Source organism: Mesoplodon mirus, assembly GCF_964341445.2.
Source record: "Mesoplodon mirus genome assembly, chromosome: 5".
Taxonomy (NCBI): Eukaryota; Metazoa; Chordata; class Mammalia; order Artiodactyla; family Ziphiidae; genus Mesoplodon; species Mesoplodon mirus.
In genome coordinates, this window is record NC_138980.1 from 180,703,438 (window position 1) to 180,723,180 (window position 19,743).

General features: G+C 40.6%; 2 protein-coding genes across 3 annotated transcripts in view; both read right to left on the bottom strand.

Moving 5' to 3' along the window:
• The window catches only part of ICE1 (interactor of little elongation complex ELL subunit 1), a 534,975-nt gene that overhangs the window by 263,608 nt on the left and 251,624 nt on the right, over nt 1-19,743 (bottom strand). The gene's annotated exons all lie outside the window — the stretch shown is intronic.
• ADAMTS16 (ADAM metallopeptidase with thrombospondin type 1 motif 16) overlaps nt 1-19,743 on the bottom strand; it is a gene marked incomplete at both ends in the record, with an annotated part of 156,484 nt that overhangs the window by 108,314 nt on the left and 28,427 nt on the right. For both annotated transcript variants that reach the window (XM_082624066.1, XM_082624067.1), the window contains 4 exons: nt 889-1,048; nt 3,253-3,336; nt 4,795-4,994; nt 8,493-8,775. In XM_082624066.1, coding sequence (XP_082480192.1) covers nt 889-1,048; nt 3,253-3,336; nt 4,795-4,994; nt 8,493-8,775 — 727 coding nt within the window. The remainder of the gene's footprint in view (nt 1-888; nt 1,049-3,252; nt 3,337-4,794; nt 4,995-8,492; nt 8,776-19,743) is intronic.

Genomic DNA, 19,743 nt, shown 5'->3' on the forward strand with positions numbered 1-19,743 from the left:
CTCATTAGAGACTCAAAGCCCTGGCCTTTGGTTGGGGGCTGGTCACATAGCACCTCTGCCTGGAGTGGGCCAAAATTCCAGGCCCCCAGAATGAAAGCAAGTCTTCCGTGTAAACCACATTATTTGTACAATATAGGCCCAGTGAGCTTATCATGTGCGGGGGGGATCTTCCTGAATTCCAAGTCCTCAGAGGCAGCCCAGGACCCACCTTGCACTCAGGGCTTTCTGGGAACAAGTAGTCAGGACTAATCTCTATTGAACCAAGTCTTATCTGAATGTTTTTGTAATAAAGACCCTTATTCCCTAAGATCTTGGGAAGAAATGGAGAGTTAGGTAAAAAAGTCCCGGAGAGCCTTGGTCAGTAGCACACTGTGCTTTACATTATTTGGAAAAGTATATAAAATACTTGTGTCATATTATAAAATACCACCAAGATACACCCAGCCCAATAAACATGTTGAAAATGGCTAAGATTGAGATATTCATAGAGAAATGGAAAAATGAGGAATCCAATATTGTTGTAGTATCTCTACAAATCTCCATAAATTTATTATTATTTTTTCATAGAATGAGACACCCTTGAATCTGTTGACCCTATTCTCACCACTGGAAGAAGAAATGGAAGAAATTATTTCTTAAATTAGAAGAGATAGAAGCTCTTAAATCTGTGAGAAACGTTTTCTTGTGAAACAACTGATTTTGGTGAATAAATGCATACTCTTCTGTTTGGCCACAGTTTATACAGGGAAGGGAGTTTATTCCTTACAGCTCCACCCAGCAGCAGCTATAGCTTACAGATTCGGAATGAGGGCAAAAATACTCCATATCCTAGGCCACTGAATGCACACAGCACACATGTGTTTCTCAAACCCTGGCAGAGGGTCTTACCCAGAGTATCACAGGGTTCATTCTTCCAGGAGCATATGTCCAGGCCGGTTAGTAAGATGGCATGGTCATGACGAGTCCCATCTTTCCCCATCAGTCCAGACTGCCACTGGCAGAAGCTGCTCAAGGTGTGGTCCGCATGATGGTTTATCACTAGCCCTGGCTATGCAGGAGACAGACCAGGAGCCCGAGATAACAGGAAGAAAACATGTTGTCATGCAGTTGTTACTGGTCCTGTCATCACAGAAAACTAGCACTAACTTGGATTCAGTTACACAGGTGGATCTAGATGGCAGAAACTAATTTACCCATTTTATGTGTTAAAATCCAAAGGAGGGTGTCATATATAAAACCTGTACAGACTCAGTGTAGATCCTCATGTTTATTTCTCTAGTTCTGTACCAGAACAGTTGGGATATATTTGCTGACTCTGAACACATTTCAATGACCCAAGAAAGATGACTTCTATGCATGAAATGTTTGCATTCAAAGTCTTTATAAAACACTGCAAAATTATATAAGGCAACAGAATCGTTTATACGAGACTTTGCACATACACAAAAACACACCCAGATGGTGTTGTGTTTATTTCATAACCAAGTTGGGCAAGTAAGATTTCAAATTTGTAACTCTTCTAAGAGTTATTATTACAGTGTTAAATTAAGTCACTTTCCTAGAGAAGGCACCATGTTTATGAGAAGAGGCAGCTCAACTGACAAAGCTTTATTTCTAGCAAATAGGCTGGAACTAGAAGGAAACTATACAGATGACATTTAACCTTATCCATATATACCAAGTTCTAATAGATCAGCAGTGAAAGATCAGAGCGAAGGCTACCCGAAGTCTTGGTAAATGAAGAAATGGGGGGGGGGGGGCTGTGTGTGTGGCAAGAACATCTCCCAAAGCTGGCAGGCAGATGAGTTCTTTAAAGCTTATTTATAGGTATGATATATTTTCCTACGGATGGTCAGAGAAAACCAGGTTAAATACCTCAATTTCAGGACAACAACTTGTTTAAAGCATTCATGACCAGAATGTTGCTTTGAAATTGTGTCTCTCAGTCACTGACTATGTTTTCTCCTTAAATGTTTATTGTGTCTTTCCAGAGAGTCAAATGCACCCAAGCTAAATGCTGTACATCAACCCTTGGACATGCCTTACATTCTTCAGTGGGTGATTTCCAGGAAAACTGCATTAATTAAAGTTAACACAGGTGTACGATCAAATGATAACCTTGCTTATTCTTTGCAGCTTGGATGAGTTCCAAGGTGAAACGTTTTAATACAAAGAATAATTAACCTGTCACCTGAGAAGCCCTGCTAGTTCAGCACCCCCTCTGCAGACACACTCACACAAAAGACAATGGAGTTGTATCGTGCTGACTTTTCAGGCTAGAAGCAGGTCTGCCCGTGCATGCCCCATCATGCAGGGAAAGAGGGCAGCACCCCAGAAACTGAAAATCTGAAGACATCTTAAATCTCATAAATGATCTCAGATTTCATCTAAAAATCATTTGTTTCATAAACAAGACAACTGTGGCTAACAGGAGACTCTGTGAAGATGTCAGCCAGGGTGAAATTGGATGCAGGATGCCTGACTAGGACCCAGGGTTTACTCCTCCAGGTCCAATCAATGACCAGCTTGGGGCAAAATACAAGTGAGAGCCCTTTATGGCTAAGACGTCCCCCTTACTTCTGCCACAGAATATTCACACGAGTCCTTATTGTGAACGGATGGGGTACCTTTGTGTGTTCACACAGGATTCTGAAATGAAGGCAACAGACAGTCTTATCCCCGCGACTCCCAAGATCCAGCATAATCTGGAGGTTTGTGTGCAATGAGAGGCATGTGCCTGACATCCTAGAATCTCTCTAAAAATAAAATCCCGAGACCGAAAGTGGTGAAGGTCAGTTTCAGCAGTTGGGGGGCAATAGAGTCCAACAATGCATTGCCACACAGTACAGTTTAACTTCTGGGCTACAGGACATTGTTAGTCTTCTAACAAAAGACCAAAGGGCTCACTTCATCTCCATCCTCAAAGCTCAAAGTGGCTGAGGACAAGTTTTGCACCCTGCATTCCTAGTGTATTTCCAACAGGGTATTTAAAGTAGCTCTTCTATTCCATTTTCTTATTAGCCAATCAGATGAGTATTTCTTACTACTCTTGCACAAAAATCACACAAAAAACAAATAAGCATTACAGGAACTGACAAGAAACTCATTGTATTAGACACACAATATTAAAACATTTTTGTCCCCAAGGGAAAGAGAAGTAAAGAATCCATAGAACAATTATATTTAGGAAAACAAAGCATTATTTTGCAGTTATTTTTCCGGGGGAAGAAAGCTATTGGTTTCAAAGAATACCTGTTCTTCTTCCAGAAGAATCAGACCTACAATGGCAATGTTGATGTTTCCTCCTATCGTTCCATCTTTGAATAAAGCAGACACCTGAAAAGGACAGGTAATCCACATCAGTCCCTATACATGGCACCCTTTTCCCCCAGCCCTTAGCCTGGAGTGCACAGCTGAAGGCCAATCCTGTGTTCTCCAGTGACATAGCAAGGTTACGTTTCTTACATTGCTAGACACACAGGTATGGGAATATCTAACAGCCAATTACCCCAATTGTTGGATCCTTACTCTTGGTGCCTGGAACTAAAATAATGAAGTCTGTGGAGGCAGGTTCCACCTCTTATCAAACACCTCTTATCAGGCCTCCTAGTTGGTAAGTGTCCTCATTCGACATAAGGAGGTTTCTTTTTGTTTCTTTTAATTTATTTTTTAACTCATAGTGATGATACACAGGTGAGCCCTCCCGGAGCTGTCCTAGAAAGATATTCCAGAAGCATAAGAGAAGTTCTTGGGAAAAGACCAAGAGGATACAAGAAAGAGAAGGAAAACAATGTGGAGAGAAGGTGATCAGGGAAGGATGATGGGACCATCATTAGGGATGATGGTCACATGTGTAACAATGAGAGATCCGAGTGGCATATGGGGTGATGAGCGGGGACAAGTCAACAGCCATGGGAAGCAGCAGGGAGCTAATTTGGCATTGAGGTGTAGAAATGCTGGAAAAGCTCTGCAGAACAGAGGCAATGATTGCACACATCAGAGACCTGCAGTAGGGGCTGTCACAGACCTGCAGCCTGTGTCACCTCCTCCCTCAGTTACCTGGGAGATCATAAACCACGAGGGTCTGGCCACCAAAAATGAGGACAGTAATAGCAACCACACAACTTCATGGGAAGTTGAAATACATTTAGGGACACTCTGTTTATAGAGGTAGGACATAAAACATTTTCAAACATTGTCATCACAACTATGTTAAAATACACTTTGATGGCCCCATACTTTGTCTTCTGTTATGCAGGTCTCACTTGGGTGGAATGGGGCTTAGACACCTTGCTCCACTCTTCATTAATGACTAAAGCTGCCACAATCGCATCTTCTCTGCAGCAACCTTCTGAAGGGAGTACTGTTCCTTGTTCTTGTTGATAGAAAAATGCGTATTCAATATTTGAACACTCCTATCCCTAAAAATATGGGAATTTCTATACAGCCATCTAAAATCTCACATATAATGCTGATGGGCAGATTGACTGCACTCAGATGTCTCCGCATCCTCTTACAGATTTCTGATAAATGAAGACATCAGTAAACTTGAAATATGTTACTGGCTTACAGAGAAAGTCAAATTATTCATCCTCTGAATTTTATTCTCTGAAGGATTGAAAAAGGATCTTCTGATTGGCGCATAGTAAAAGTGAAGGAGTTATCACAGGTAAAATATTTCTTGTGTACAAGACATAAATCCACAAATAAAAGTAGGATGCAAAACATACACACACACACACACACCATTAGGTGGAATTACACACATGACTTAAATAAGAAGGGCGTTCCTACCATATTGAGTATTGTCAGTACATAGGTGGTGATGTTTTCATGGCCGTGGTTTTGCATCATCTTTTTGTCAACCACCACCAATGTCTCCACGTTCAGTTCTTCATTCCTATGGGACTTCAGAAGGGACCGCTTGTGCCTTTTGCATGACTTATACTCATCAGGCAAGATGAAAAGGTCTTCCTTGGGGGGCTTGGGCATGTCTACAGGGGGGTGTTCAGAGAGGAAATGAATGTAAAATTGTCACACAAAACCAGTGGTGGAACTCGTGCTAAAGAAAATGGATTTTAAAAATGAATGTTCATAAAACGAATCATAAAACCCTTAAAACTGTGATGCAAAACACGTGTTAAGGTGGAACACTACATTTAAGTAAAGTGTGCATAGTCTACATGTGATGGAATTCATTGTTATATTGACTTTTGTATAAATTTGTCTTGATTTAAAGCAAAAAGAAGATCACTTTGGCTCTGAACTCTCAGCATCTGAAAGCATGGTGTTCAAAGACTATGAACATAAAGATCTGTTCAACAGGGCTCTGCAAAGGAGTTATTGACAAAACAATGAAACTAATAATTACAAAAAGGAGTGCTGTCTTATACTGTGTTCTTATTTGAAGACTTTTAATGACCTAATAGTTTTTAAAGTTGATTCCCATGTCTAGACACACAACTGGTTTGTCTGTAGTATTTCCAATGGGTTATAACCTGCTCAAGACAGATCCACTTCACTGCAGAGCTGAATTTCCTAGAAAGTATTGCAAATATTTATCTAATTTAATGGAAAGACAAAATATACTCAGTCCTCTTAGAGTAAGCCATTTAAAAATAGTTTTGGCATTAATAATCAGTACATTAACATTATGTTAAAAATCACTAGGTTTAGTGGATGCCTCAGAGAATGTGGTTAGAATGGTTTCAGGTGAAAGTAGGCTTCAAAATATCCACATATTTAGGTGGCACTAATTCAAAAGCTATGCTAACTCTATTCATGGAACACGCTGCTAGAAAATGCTATTTTGTTTGACTGATTCCCATGTCCGTTGCATTTTATCTCTCTCTGCTAAAATATTTCCAAACCTAAATGAACCTTTCAGAGGATTACTGTTTCACTGGCTAAAGGTTAATAAGCAGTCATCATGCGCCATTTACATTGATGCAATTTACACAGATGTGATCCCCACCCTAAGAGATGTCTATGTATAACTCATTCATTCTCTACCCCAGCCATGGGTAGGAGTGAGGCCACCAAGGCATGGGGAATGAATGTAACTTTCTCACAATCCCTCTCTAGAGAGTGTTGGAAATGGATTTCAGATCTGGCAGTGTGGTCCCAGGGCCCTTAGTCTTAATTCCCATAGGTACAGGGTGCAAATGGACACAGTATAGGAGCACAGCAGCCTCCCAGGCCCCCAGTATTGGAACAGAGGCAGAAGCACTGGGGGTGGGGGGTGATCTTACTAGCCAGGACTCTGACAAGTCCCTCAAAACAAGTCACTCCCCCCTCAATATGGTCCTGCAGCATTTTCCTAAACACGTGAGTCCCAGCTCAAAACCCACCCGTGAAGCCTGCAGCTAGAAGTAGCAAGCTAACTCATGAGTCTGAGGTTCAGAATCACTATTGATTTTAAGCAAATCAATCTGCTTTTGTCTGCCCGTTTCCACAGAGAGATGCCTAAACACACAGAAAAATCTCTCATTCTCTGAACTCTAAGGAAGAATCTTTGTAGTGTGAACCCCACTGAGATAGAAGACAGGATTCCTCCAGGGAAGCCCCAAGCCTCATGGACAACATGAAACTGTCCTGCACAAGTAACTGAGTCCTGAGAATTAAATGCTTATCCTGGAGGTGCTGTGTGTCAATTCTGCTAGATAGGGCCCCCAGTCACTCAGGAACTGCCATGTGCCCAGCAGGAGGGGACAGAAACTGTGGCAAGTCAAACAGCACCAGATCGACCACTGATGTCGCCCACCAGCAAGTGGTGTTTTGTGGCACTTGTTTTCTAGTTTTATTATGAAAACAGTGGCTACTTCTTTCCATTTTCCAAACACAAACCTTATTGTACAGTTTAGTATCTTTTTCAAATAGCTGCCTCTCACGACCCAACCCCATCTACTGAGATTCTGAAACGTCTGTGGAAGCAAATACACCCACAAATGTGCACACATGCACACACACATGTGCACACACAGCCCCACCAAACAGAATCATCGTACTGCCCTGTATGCACAACTGTGCCTTAGGGCTACTGGCCTGAATGACTCTTATCACCTCCAGTTAAGAATGAAAGGGTCATATTCATTCCAGAATGGTCAGCACTGCTGGATTGATCAGAGACACTGCAACGTGTGTTTCAGGCCCTGGTGTGGCCTGTCAAAGAGGTGAAGACAGCCCTGCCCATCTTTCCTGGCTGGATCCAGGTGCTTGGTCATCTTTCTGTCCCCAACACACGGAATCTGTCCTACTCTGACTCCACCCTCACCAGGAGCCCTGTGAGCACCATCCTGGCTCTGACCTTATCTGTGCCTGAGTCCCTCCCCTCGGTCCCGCTCTGCTCCGCCCCGCCTCCGCCTGGCCCCGCCCCCAGCCGTCTCCACCAGCTTCTCCCTGTCTGCGCAGACTCAGGAAGCTGTTGCTGGTCAGTGTGCCCTGTTCCGATGTCCGCTCAGCCTGTCTTCCCTGACCTCTGCAACCTCCCGTTCCCTCTACTTGTGCTCAACATGTTCTTCCCGCTGCCTCCCCTAAGACCGAGCTCACTCTTAATAATTTGGCTTGAGTTTTTCAAGTCCATTTGAATGTAGCCTGAGACTTAGTTACAGGACGATATGAGTTCAGATGACGCACAGGTGCTGACAGGTCAACGGTACTTGTTCTTTTATCGAAGATGCCAAGTGATTCTGGGTCATCCTCTCTTCTCCACAGCATTTACGGAGACCCTGTACATGCCCACCTCTATTTGAGGGTGCTGGGTCTAGCAGCCAACGAAACCAAGCCGCAGAGAAGGATGGGCTTTCCAGAGGCTCCTTGGGGAAGGTTTGCTAAATAAAGCAGTGCTTGAGGGGAAAGCCGAAGGAAGTGAGGAAAAGTCCAGAAAACACTGAACTCCTGTTCCTGAGTTTGTGAGACGTTCCTACATAAAGTGTAAATATCACATCTATTCTTAAATGTTCATGACACAAAAAAAAAGAACTTTGATAAAGCCTTGGTGATAAATTGCAGATAAATTTTGTCATGCACTCTGTCTTCTGATGTGGTGAGTGAAGTATATAAACCTGCATAGGGACAAATCACCTCAGCAGGAAAAGCATGTGAGCTTTAATAAATCTAGACCTCAAAAGTACAGAATTACGGGGCAGGCATGCCAGGGTTCTTTTGAAGACATCTGGTGGAGTCTGCATTTCTGAGCACCTTGTCATTTAATCTGCCCAGGGAACAGCTCTTTAAAAACAAACAAACAAAAAAACCCCAAACAAACAAACAAAGAAAAACATCTACCATTATCTATCCATCTACCAGGGAGAGATGTTTTAAAATGAACATACGGTTGATGGGTTTGCTTTGGAATCATCACTTAAGTTTAGCAAAGGTAGTCAACAAATTTCACCTCTAGGGCAGACTACTTTGAAGAAAATTAAAAATACTCCGTCGGCTTACAGAAATGTCCAAATCTTTAAATACTAAAAAGAATCGCCCTTACATACATTTCTTGCGTCTTCCGCAGAAATGCAGCTTCTGTGGGTGCCTGAGGCTGAAGCCGCCGCGCGGGGGTTGATCTTGGTGGTGGAAGAGGTGGCGGTTTTCCAGCCGCCAATTTCTCTCCATCATCGCGACCTGGTGGGACCCCGGATCCCGAGGCTCGGTGGACCTTTTGTACAGGATGTGGGAGGGAGGCCCATCCCCCGAAGAGTCCTTGGGGCCCCCTGCCAGGTGTGAAGCGAGGGGCTTCAAGAAGTAGTCCGCTTCCTGGGTTCTTATCATGCCTGACTGCAAAATAGAGAGGGAGAAAGAAATGCGCATCACTGTTTTGTTATCTGCTCACAAACGTGCTGTTCCCGCCACTGAGAGCACACGTTGAAAGGGGTCGCACAGGGGGCTGAGAATTAGGGATGGGACAGCCCCACTCTTGAGCCCTTTCCCCACCCGTACCCTTGCAGAGACCCTGGTGTGGAGGCGTCCTGACTCGACTCCAGGAGCAAAGAGAGTGCACAATATACTAAGGTCAGGTCCTTTAAAGCAAAAAATGGAGGAGAAAGTACACAACCCTAGATATTAATATGGGTGGAGGTGGTGAGGGGAGTTCCCAAATAAAGACATAAAATTATAATCCTTATATAGTAAGGAGCAACATTCTATTCAGACTTCAGTAAAATGTGACACTTTCTATAAAAGTGTAACTTGACAGAATTAATCCAGAAGAAAGCACAAGGAATTTCTTAGGGAATCAGGGAGGTCTTTCTAAGCAAAGTATTTGGGAAATAGGAAAGAACTGATTATAAAAACACAAAAAATGTCTGTACAGCATAACAGACAATGAAAGCAGAAACAATTTTCTCTCTTAAAGGAGAGAAAATTGAGAGACTTGCCTTTTAGAGTGACAAGTATTTTTCAAACTTGTTAATTGTTAGGAGAAATGGGAACAAACAGGCAATGACACTGGGGAAGGGTAGACTGGGGCCAGACCTGCCACATTTATCAACATTGAAAATGTATAATTCAATTCTAGGATTTTACCCTTTTGGAATTCTTTTTTTTTTTTTACATCTTTATTGGAATATAATTTCTTTATAGTGGTGTGTTAGTTTCTGCTTTAACCTTTTGGAATTCTTGCCAAATACTTCTTGTAGGCACTTCCTCAATATTGATAAGTATTTGTGAATGTATAATTGTATCATTGTTTGTAATAGCATACAAAATACAAACAAAATAAAAAAATAATTAAAACAAGAAATAATTTAAATGTTTACCAACTAATTCAAGGTAATCTTTTTTTTTTTTTTTTTTTTTTTTGCGGTATGCGGGCCTCTCACTGTTGTGGCCTCTCCCGTTGCGGAGCACAGGCTCCGGATGCGCAGGCCCAGCGGCCATGGCTCACGGGCCCAGCCGCTCCGCGGCATATGGGATCCTCCCAGACCGGGGCACGAACCCGTATCCCCTGCATCGGCAGGCGGACTCTCAACCACTGCGCCACCAGGGAGGCCCCAAGGTAATCTTTAAAAGTACATTTATATATTTGGCAAGAACATAATGATTTAAAAAGGCCAGCTAATTATGTCCTGATAATAATCTTAACTAAACATTTTTGTGTGTGTGTGTGAGCCCTAAGACTATGGCCAACATTTTCTATATTACACCTTATTTAGCACTCACAGAAATTCTGTGAGGTAGGTCTCATTATACTCCTCCTTTTATGGATGAGGAAATAGAGAATCAGGCTAATAAAACAACATTTTCAAGGTCACCTGGGAAAAAAGTATAAGGATTGGAACAAAATCAGAATAAATTAAAAACCTGTAAGTTTAAGGCTTGTACTGTAGGGGTCCCAGAAGTTGTTATTTTTTAAGAAGTGTATAATAAAGTATATAGTGGGATTCCAAATGTGTACATTTTTAAAAGTGTGCATCTACACGTAAAGAATTTTCCTAGAAGGACTGATGAGAAATTGTTGATGCTGATTATGTTCAGGGAGAGAAAATCGAGGAAGAGGGATGTAAGCGGGGGATTCCACTTCCATTTTTACATCCTTAGGCACTACTCAAGTTTTTAAATTCTGTATGCAACCTTTCTTTAAAAAAAATGTCAATGACATTGCTGGATCATGGGTTTACAGATTAATTTTTAAAATCGTTCTAAATGTTTTAAAATACCTTTATAATTTTAGAATACAAAGAATTACTCCTACAGGACTATCCAGCTATCATTTAGGACTCTCCAATATAGTATTTATATGTGTGCTGATTTCTTCCAAGTTATTTTGATAATTTAGGACACTGATTAGACCCTTATTGGGTATTCAAAGACACTGATGCTTGGTTGTCTGTTCTAAGAGTGCCTCTGATTTAGGAGCCTGAGTCTGATTCTCATCTGGGGAGGGCTTAGTGCCCATCGCTGCACACCAAATAAAGTTCTGTGGTGGACTGAGTTGTCCTGCATGGGTCTGAATATTTGTACAGTGTAGGATGAAAGACATGGGGAAGCACTTCTGAGACCTTGGGAAAGGGCCAAATACACCTCTCAGGGACAGGAGGGTTGGGGGTGGAGATAGAAAAGAGAGGGGCGACCGGGCTTATGTACATTCAGAGATTAAGCATTGGCCATGCTGTTCCTGCTGGTGGGAAAGAGGTAAGAGAAGATAAACTTGGTAAACTATCAATGAAACCATCAGCCCCATGGGGTGCAGACCTCCCAGGGCCCAAATGCCAGCTAGCAGTGGAAAGGAGAAATGCTTGGAATTTATGCTCTGGATTGAGGTGGAGGAGGTGGGGGCCTCTCATTGGTGAGCTCTGTGGATGCCCTGGGAATCTTTTTCCCTAGAACTCTACCAACTAAACTAGGATAGACAATATTTTAAAGTCTTCAGTTCTATCAAGGAAGAGCCTAGTATGGAATTAAATAATAGCTACAGCCAGTTGGGTTTCATCCTTTTGGCAATTAAAGTAACTCAGGAGTCACATGAGCAATCATGAATATGTTCAACCTTGTGTGGTAACACTCCCCAGAGAGGTTTTGCACACTATTTAAGGTAACTAGTTGAAATGTTAAACTGGAAAAAAAAAAGTAATTTTTTGCTTAAAAAAAAATCTTTTCTGACATGCAAACAATCCCTTGCTTTACAAATCACCCTAAAAAGATGATAAGCTCCTGTGGGTGCATTTATTATCCTTTTTTAACATGACCTTTGTGACTTCGGATGATTTACACATCCCCTCTGTGCTGTTTTGTCCTCTAGGGAGTGGATACAAAGGCAGCTACTTGCCACGAGATTGTAAGATTTAACAATAATATATATTTAAAATACATGGCCTCCGAAATACATGGCCTAAGCAAAAATATTTGATGCCTTAATGAAACAAAGAGTGTAAAATATCATACTTCACCCTGATGATCTCTGATTTCCTTCTGTGATGCACGGTGTTTCTGGGGGATTTTTCACTCTACAGTACGAGATCCCTCAGAAGCCAGTGTGTGGGTGTATCCCAACACCATCTCCCCAAACACATCTTTGCTTCTGGCTGCTGCCTCAGGCTTTCTGGCTTCCTCCCCTAAAACACTTGTGTTCTATGACAGCTGTTCCAGATTCAAAATGACCTCCTGCTTTCCCCTGGGTTTAAGGCTACATCCTGGGTGGCCCAGAGGACCAGATCTTCAGGCAAGAGAGAACTGCCTCTGGAGGACTTCTGAATTTTCACTAACACAGTAGTCAAGTGTTTATGCTTGTTTAATTTATAATTTAGTCTGAGCTACAGTATTCTGTATTTAAATAATCCCCTATTTCATTAACTACATAGAACGAAATAACTGATAAGACTGATATTTTGATATTCCTCTATAATCAATACATACTGAAAAATACAAGAAAAAAGTTACTCCTTTTTTCTTGCTGCATTAATCTTGCAATAAATCTTGTGACATTATTAGTTTGCAAGCTTATTTAAATGATTAGGTAAATTGTGGAAGATTAATGTTTTCTTCTTATCAATGATTTTCTTTAATGAATCGAGAATATTTACTTAGCAGCTCATAAAATGTCTGGTGTGCACCTGCCCACAGTAACCACTGGGAGGTAAGCTGGGTGGATTATTAACCGGCTTCAGAAAAAGCCACCGTCTCCCAGGCATTGCAGGGGAGCTCTCCAGACACCTGCATCTCTCGCCGCCAGTTCTGTAAATCATTTGACATTGGGAAACTCAACACTTGTACTGCATTTATAAAGAGAGAAAGAGTGGGTGCCCTGTTAGTGATGAGAAAGTGCTGTTTCTCAGACTCACAGATACAGAGAACAAAGTAGTATTTACCAGTGGGGAGAGGAAAGGGGGGAGGAACAATCAAGGGGTAGGGGATTAAGAGGTACAAACTATGATGTTAGGTATAAAATAAGCTACAAGGATATATTGTACAACATGGGGAATAATCCAATATTCTATAACTGTAAATGAAGTATAACTTTAAAAAATTGTGAATCACTATACCGTACACTTGTAACATATAATATTGGATGGCAATTATACTTCAATAAAAAATAAAAGAAAACAAAAATAAAAAAATGCTGGTTCTGAGCAATGTAAGAAAGTGTTGAAGCTTGAAGGTAGGATGTTTACTGTATTATATTTGTTGCTATTCACACTTAAATGATGATAGATCTTTATTAATGTATATCTATTTAGAAAGGCTGTCTATAAAAGTTGCATGAATCAAAAAATAAAGTGTAAATTAGGAAGAGATGAGTCTGGTTGGGCAGTGTATCAGATTCCTTCCTGCTGCGTAAAGGATTCCTCACTGAATTGGTTGCAAGCTTGTCTCAGGTGACACCACAAGTGTCAATCAACACTGTGAAAAAGTGATCCAGCTCATTAGAAGAAATAGGCATTTCAATTCTTAATTCATTTCATTTTTACTGTACTTCTTTGTCATTTCTCCAGAAGTGTGATTTGTATTGGGAATATTCTACTCATTCTAGTCTCCTTAGTGATGTTTCTAAAACACAAGACAGATGCAACTTTTATAGTTACTTTGTCTTGGGCACCATCTATGTGGCAGGTAATATGCTAGGTGTTTTGCTCTATTTATTATTCTTATTGTAATAACAAACATATGAAGGGAGAATTAATATTGCCATTTAAAGAATGGGACATTAAATGTATACATTTGCCCAACATTGTAGAGCTAGGAAGTGGGGTAGCTAAGATTAAAATTCAGAATTACTCAGATTTACACACTGTTGTCAGCACACCATGTTGTTTCTCTACCACCATGTACACCTAGAGAATAACTGCAATACTGGTGGGGGCTAAGAGTGAACTTGAACTAGTTGTAAATGTATATTGCAAACTCTTGGGCTAAAAAAGTGAAAAAAAGAAAAGAAGAAGTAGAACTGATATTCTAAAGAAGGAAGAAAATACAACAATATAAAATGTTAAATTCAAACAACAAAAGACAGAAAAAGAGTAGAAGGCAAAAACAGGAATAACAAACAAGGGCAACAAATAAAAAACAGTAACACATATAGTAGATGTTAATTCAATTACATCGACTTTGAATGTCAGTGGTCCAATTAAAAGAGATTGTCATAGATCAGAAAACATGACCCAACTATACACTGTCTACAAGAAACCCCCTTTAAATATAAAGACACAGATAAATTAAAAGTAAATGGGTGCAAAACCATACCATGAAAACACTAATGAAAAGAAAGCAAAAGTAGCTATATTAATTTCAGATAGAGCAGACATCAAAGTAAGGAAAGTTATCAGGGACTGAGGGGCATTAAATAATGATAAAAGGAGTCGTCACTCTAAGAAGACACAACAATTCTTAACATGTATGCACCTAACCACAGGGTGCCAAACTACATGAAGTGAAGTTTGATAGAACTGAAAAGAGAAATAGATGAATCCATTATCATAGTTGGAGACTTCATCACTCCTCTCTCAGAAATGGACAGATTCAGTAGGCAGAAAATCATTAAGGACATAGTTGACCTCAACAATGTTGTCAGTCAACTGGATATAATTGACATCTGTAGATTACTTCATCCAACAGTAGCAGAATACACTTTTTTCTCAAGCTTGCTTAGGGCATTCATCCAGACAGACCACATTCTGGGCCATAAAACACACTTTAACAAGTTTAAAAGAATAGAAATTATACAATGTCTGCTCTCAGACTACAACAGAGTTACATTAGAAATAATAACAAACAAGATAACTGGAAAATTCCCAAATAAGTAGAGATTAGACCACACACTTCTGAATAACACATGGGTCAAAAAGAAATTCAAGAGAAATTTTAAGATATTTTGGTCTAAATTAAAATGAAAACACAACTCATCAAAATTTGTAGGATGTAATGAAATGCTAAGAGGTTAATTTATAATATTGAATGCAGATATTAGAAAAGAAGAAAGATCTAAAATCAATAATTTAAGTTTCCAACATAGGAAACTAGAAAAAGAAGGTGGAATTAGGTGTAATGTAAGCAGAAGAAAAGAAATAATAAGAATTAGAGCATAAATCAATAAAATAGAAAACAGGAAATCGATAGAGGAAAAACAAAGAAACCAAAAGCTGGTTCTTTAAAAATGGTGAGAGGTACTCATGCTTCACTTACAGAAATTTTAAAAAAATAAAGAAAACAAACCAACCAAGTATTAACCCAAAAGGTTTTTTAAAATGCAATGAATGACCACCTAGAAACCAAGAAGGACTTATTAAAAAAATAAATTCAGAATAAATGAATCAGTAAATAGTAAAATAATGTGCTTATTAAGCTGAAAAAGTCTAATAAAACCAAGATCTGGTTTTTGGATTGAAATGGGAATACCTCATGAAAAAACAATGAATGTGCAAAAAGTCAAGAACATAGATAACCTAATGGGACATGGCAGTTATTTATAAAGGGAGATCATATTTCTCTTGGAGTTTAAATATCATTGCAGTGTGTATTCTTATTTTTCATTAGTAAATTTTTTTTGAACTTTTCAATGTTATGACATCTTTCAGGTCAATCTATGACAAGGATTTAAATATCTGTTAGAAGAAAACTTCTAGATGTGTGCTGTTCAACATGGTGGCCACTAATTTTAATTAACACTGAAGAAAATTAAAAATTCAGTCCTCCAACTGCTCAGTAGTCACACACAGGGATTCAAGTTTAAATTAGTATCAAATAAAGTTAAAAATTTAGTCTTGACATTGCTCAATAGCCACACATGACTAGTTGCTCCCGTACTGGATAGCACAGATATTTCTATTATGGCACAAAGTTTTATGGAAGAACAGTGCTCTAGAACAACTGGTAATTAACAAATCTTTGGGAGCTAACCTCTTAAGACTAGTTTGCTAAATACATGGCTGTGGTATCTGTCCATAATAAATAGTATATATCACATAGGAACATTCTTATAAATCACATCCACTAGCGTGTTGATAAAACTGCGCCAGCTAAATAATCAGAACATGTCTTCCTAGACTGATTGCTTAGTAAGATTGCTTTTGGTTGACACAAAAATATCTGAACTAGGAATGGCTCGAACTTAAATTCTCAGATCCTATATCTCTCTGCACATTCCCAAGACACAAAGAGAAATGTTTAAGCAAACAGTCATCTAGTCAAGTCATTTAATATATTGTTGCTACCTAATATAATCAGAACACCATGGATTAAACACTCTAATATTCAATAGATTCATTTACAGAGTTGTGTAACATTTAGACATGAATTTGATCCCATAGTGGAGGAAATTCACAGTTCCTCTCATCCAGGGAATGTGTAGCATGTTCGTTCATTCATTCATGTATTCAGTGAATACTCTTTAATTGCCTATTATGAGCTGGTGCTCTTCTTGTCAATCCAGATACAACAATGGACAAATAGACAACACAGCATCCCTTGTGAAGCTTAAATTCCATCGTGGAGTTGGGGGGTGGGGGACAGGTAGTAAACAATTGATTTAATAAAATGTAAATCATAAAAAGTTAAAATTCAATGTGTCAGTTCTTCCCAACTCGATCTATAGATTCAATGCAATCCCAATCAAAATTCTAGCACATTATTTTGTGAATATCAAAAAACTGGTTATAAAGTTTATAGGGAGAGGCAAATGCCCCAGAATAGCCAACTTGATATTGAGAGAGAACAGTCTTAGGACTGACACTACCAAACTTCCTGACTCGCTAGAAATCTGAAGTAACCAAGACAGTGTGGTTCTGGGGAACAAACAGACAAAGAGAATAGACAGTCCAGAAATAGATACAGAGACAAATACAGTCAACTGATCTTTGGCAAAGGAGCAAAGACAAGACAATGGAGCAAAGATAGTCTTTCCAACAAATGGTGCTGGAACAACTGGACGTCCACATGTGAAAAAAATGAAATCTAGACACAGACATCACACCCTTCACATAAATTTAACTCAAAATGGATCACAGAACTAAATGTAAAATGCCAAACTGTAAACTCCTAGAAGATAACACAGGAGAAACTCTAGATGACCTTGTGTTTGGCAATGACTTTTTGGATACAATACCAGAAGGATCCATGAAAGATGAAATTGATAAGCTGGACTTCACTGAAACTTAAAATTTCTGATCTGTGAAAGACAGCGTCAAGAGCATGAGAAGACAAGCCACAGACTGGGAAAAAAAAATTGCAAAAGACATACTTGATAAAGAACAGTTATCCAAAATACACAAAGAACTCTTAAAACTCAGCAATAAGAAAACAACTCAGTTAAAAAATAAGCCAAAGGCATTAACAGTCTCTCACCAAAGAAGATATACTGATGGTAAATAAGCATATGAAAAGATGTTCCACATCATATGTCATCATATGTTAAAACAATGAGATACCACTATAAACCTAGTAGAATTACCAAACCAACAATATGAAATACTGGTGAGGATGTGGAGCAACAGGAATTTTCACTCATTGCTGGTGGGAATCCAGAACGGTGCAGCCACTTCGGAAAACATTTTGGAGGTTTATTATAAAACTAAACAAACTTTCACTATAAGATCCAGCAATTGTACTCTTTGGTATTTATCCAAAAGAGTTGAAAGCTTTATATCCACATCAAAACCTGCACAAGGATGTTTATAACAGCTTCATTGTTGCTAAAACTTGGACGCAGCGATGATGTCCTTCAGAAGGTAAATGGATAAATACTGTGGTGCATCCGGGCAATGGAACATTACTCAGCACTAAATGAGCTACCAAGTCATGGAAAGACAGGGGGGAAGCTTAAATGCATATTAATAAGTAAAAGATGTCAATCTGAAAAGGCTACATACTGTACGATGCAAACGATATGACATTCTGGAAAAGGCAAAACTATGGAGAAAAGGAAAAGAAAACACAAAACAAAACAGTGGTTACCGGGGGTCAGGGGAGCAGAAGGTGTGAATAGGCAGGGCACAGAGGATTTTTAAGGGGGTGAAGCTATTTTATATGGTATTATAATGAGGAATACATGCCATTATACATTTGTTCAAAACCATAGAGTGTACAACACCAAGAGTGAACCCTAACTACGGGCTTTGGGTGATTATGATGTATCAGTGTAGGTCCATCAGTCGTAACATATGTGCCGTCTGGTGGCGGACGGCTGTGCGTGTGGGGGGGGCAGTGGCTAGATGGGAAATTTTGCACCCAGTTCTGCTGTGTTTTGCTAAAAATGCCCTAAAAATAAAGTATATTAAAAAACTCAGAATGAAGAACGCCGGGAGTGCAGGAAAGGGGGTTTCAATTTTAGATAGGGTAACCAGTTAGGCCTCATTGAGAAGGCGGCATTTCAGTAAAGCCCTAATTGGGTGAGAACGTGGTTGTGCGGATTCCAGAGGGGAGGCTGTGGACTAGGCAGAGGGAAGAGCCACGGCAGTGGCCCTGTGGCCCTACACGGCATCAGCTCACATTCTCTGCAAAATATCCGCTTGTGATAGATTCACCAACTAATAATATTAATACTAATTCAGCAGGGCCTTGCTCAAATTGGGCAAAGGCTCTGGGAAATCTCTTCCAGCCCATCTGGTAGAGGGGACACGTGAAGCTTCTGGGCTCATCCTTGCATCTCACCTCCACCTTCTCCCCCAGGCTATGCTTACTATCTGTCGCTTCCACTCTTGCCCTCCTTCTAATATTTTCTGTACTTTTTTGGAGGAAAAAAGAAACATAAATCGGATCACTAACTACTTACAACCCTGCGATTGCATCTCTTGATTTGAGAACACAATTCCTGGAGCCTTACCCTCTGACCTGCATCAATTTCCTTCTGGGCTGTGCTCCTGCCGCCCCCCAGGGGGCTCAGGACGCCTCTGCTGCACCAGTTACCTCGCAGCCTCGGGAACACCCAGGCTCCCTTTTGTCTCTCTTGGAGCCCACTAGTCCTGCTTCCTGTGCACACCTCCCGCAGCCCTCCACTGGCCTGGCTCCTCCTTTACCTTTCCATTTGGAGTGACAGGGTGAGGTGTGGGGACTTGCTTGCCATTGTGTTGCTCTTAAGGGCAGAGCAGGTGTTAAACCCAGCCTTGTGACACACGCTGCAGTGATGCAATGGCCAGTGTGGCTCCTGAGGCCAAAGCTCTGATTCAAGGCCTGACTTTGCCTCTCTTCAGAAGGTGAGTGCGTGTGTGTGAGCGTGTGTGCGCATGGGTCCTGAGACTTAGCTCCTATCTTTGTAAATAGAGGAAAGATCTACCACTGTTTCCCAGGTCACCTGGTGCAGATTAAATATATACACTTCAAAGGTGGCAAAAAAAAAGAAGATATTTTAATGATGTCAATCAAGATCCCAGTAGATATTTTGGAGATTGGTGGCCGCACAAGGAAAGCTGCAGAGAGAGGAAGTAAAGTGTGTGCAGGACTTTGTGCAGGTTGGGAAATCAAGACCAAAAGGCCAACGGCAGCTCGGGATGGTCACAGCAGAGCTGGACAGCCATTGCTGCGTGGTCAGGGCAGAGAAGTCGACCAGCGTCGCGAGACGTGGTTGCCACACATATTTCTCATCAGAGGCCACGGGTCCCCGGGGTGTTGTCATTTGCATCTACTAGCCATTCCTGAAGTCATCCAAGTTTTTCCACACACACTCAGTCCATCCCAGTGGGTGATCCAGGCACCTGTCCCCCCGGCGTCAGCAAGCCGCTGGCTGTAGGTGAATTCTGTTACGAGCTCATCGAGTTGACACTTAGCTCATGAATCAGCTGTTTTGCTATTTAATTGTGCCACTGGGGATAGTTCTCTTCC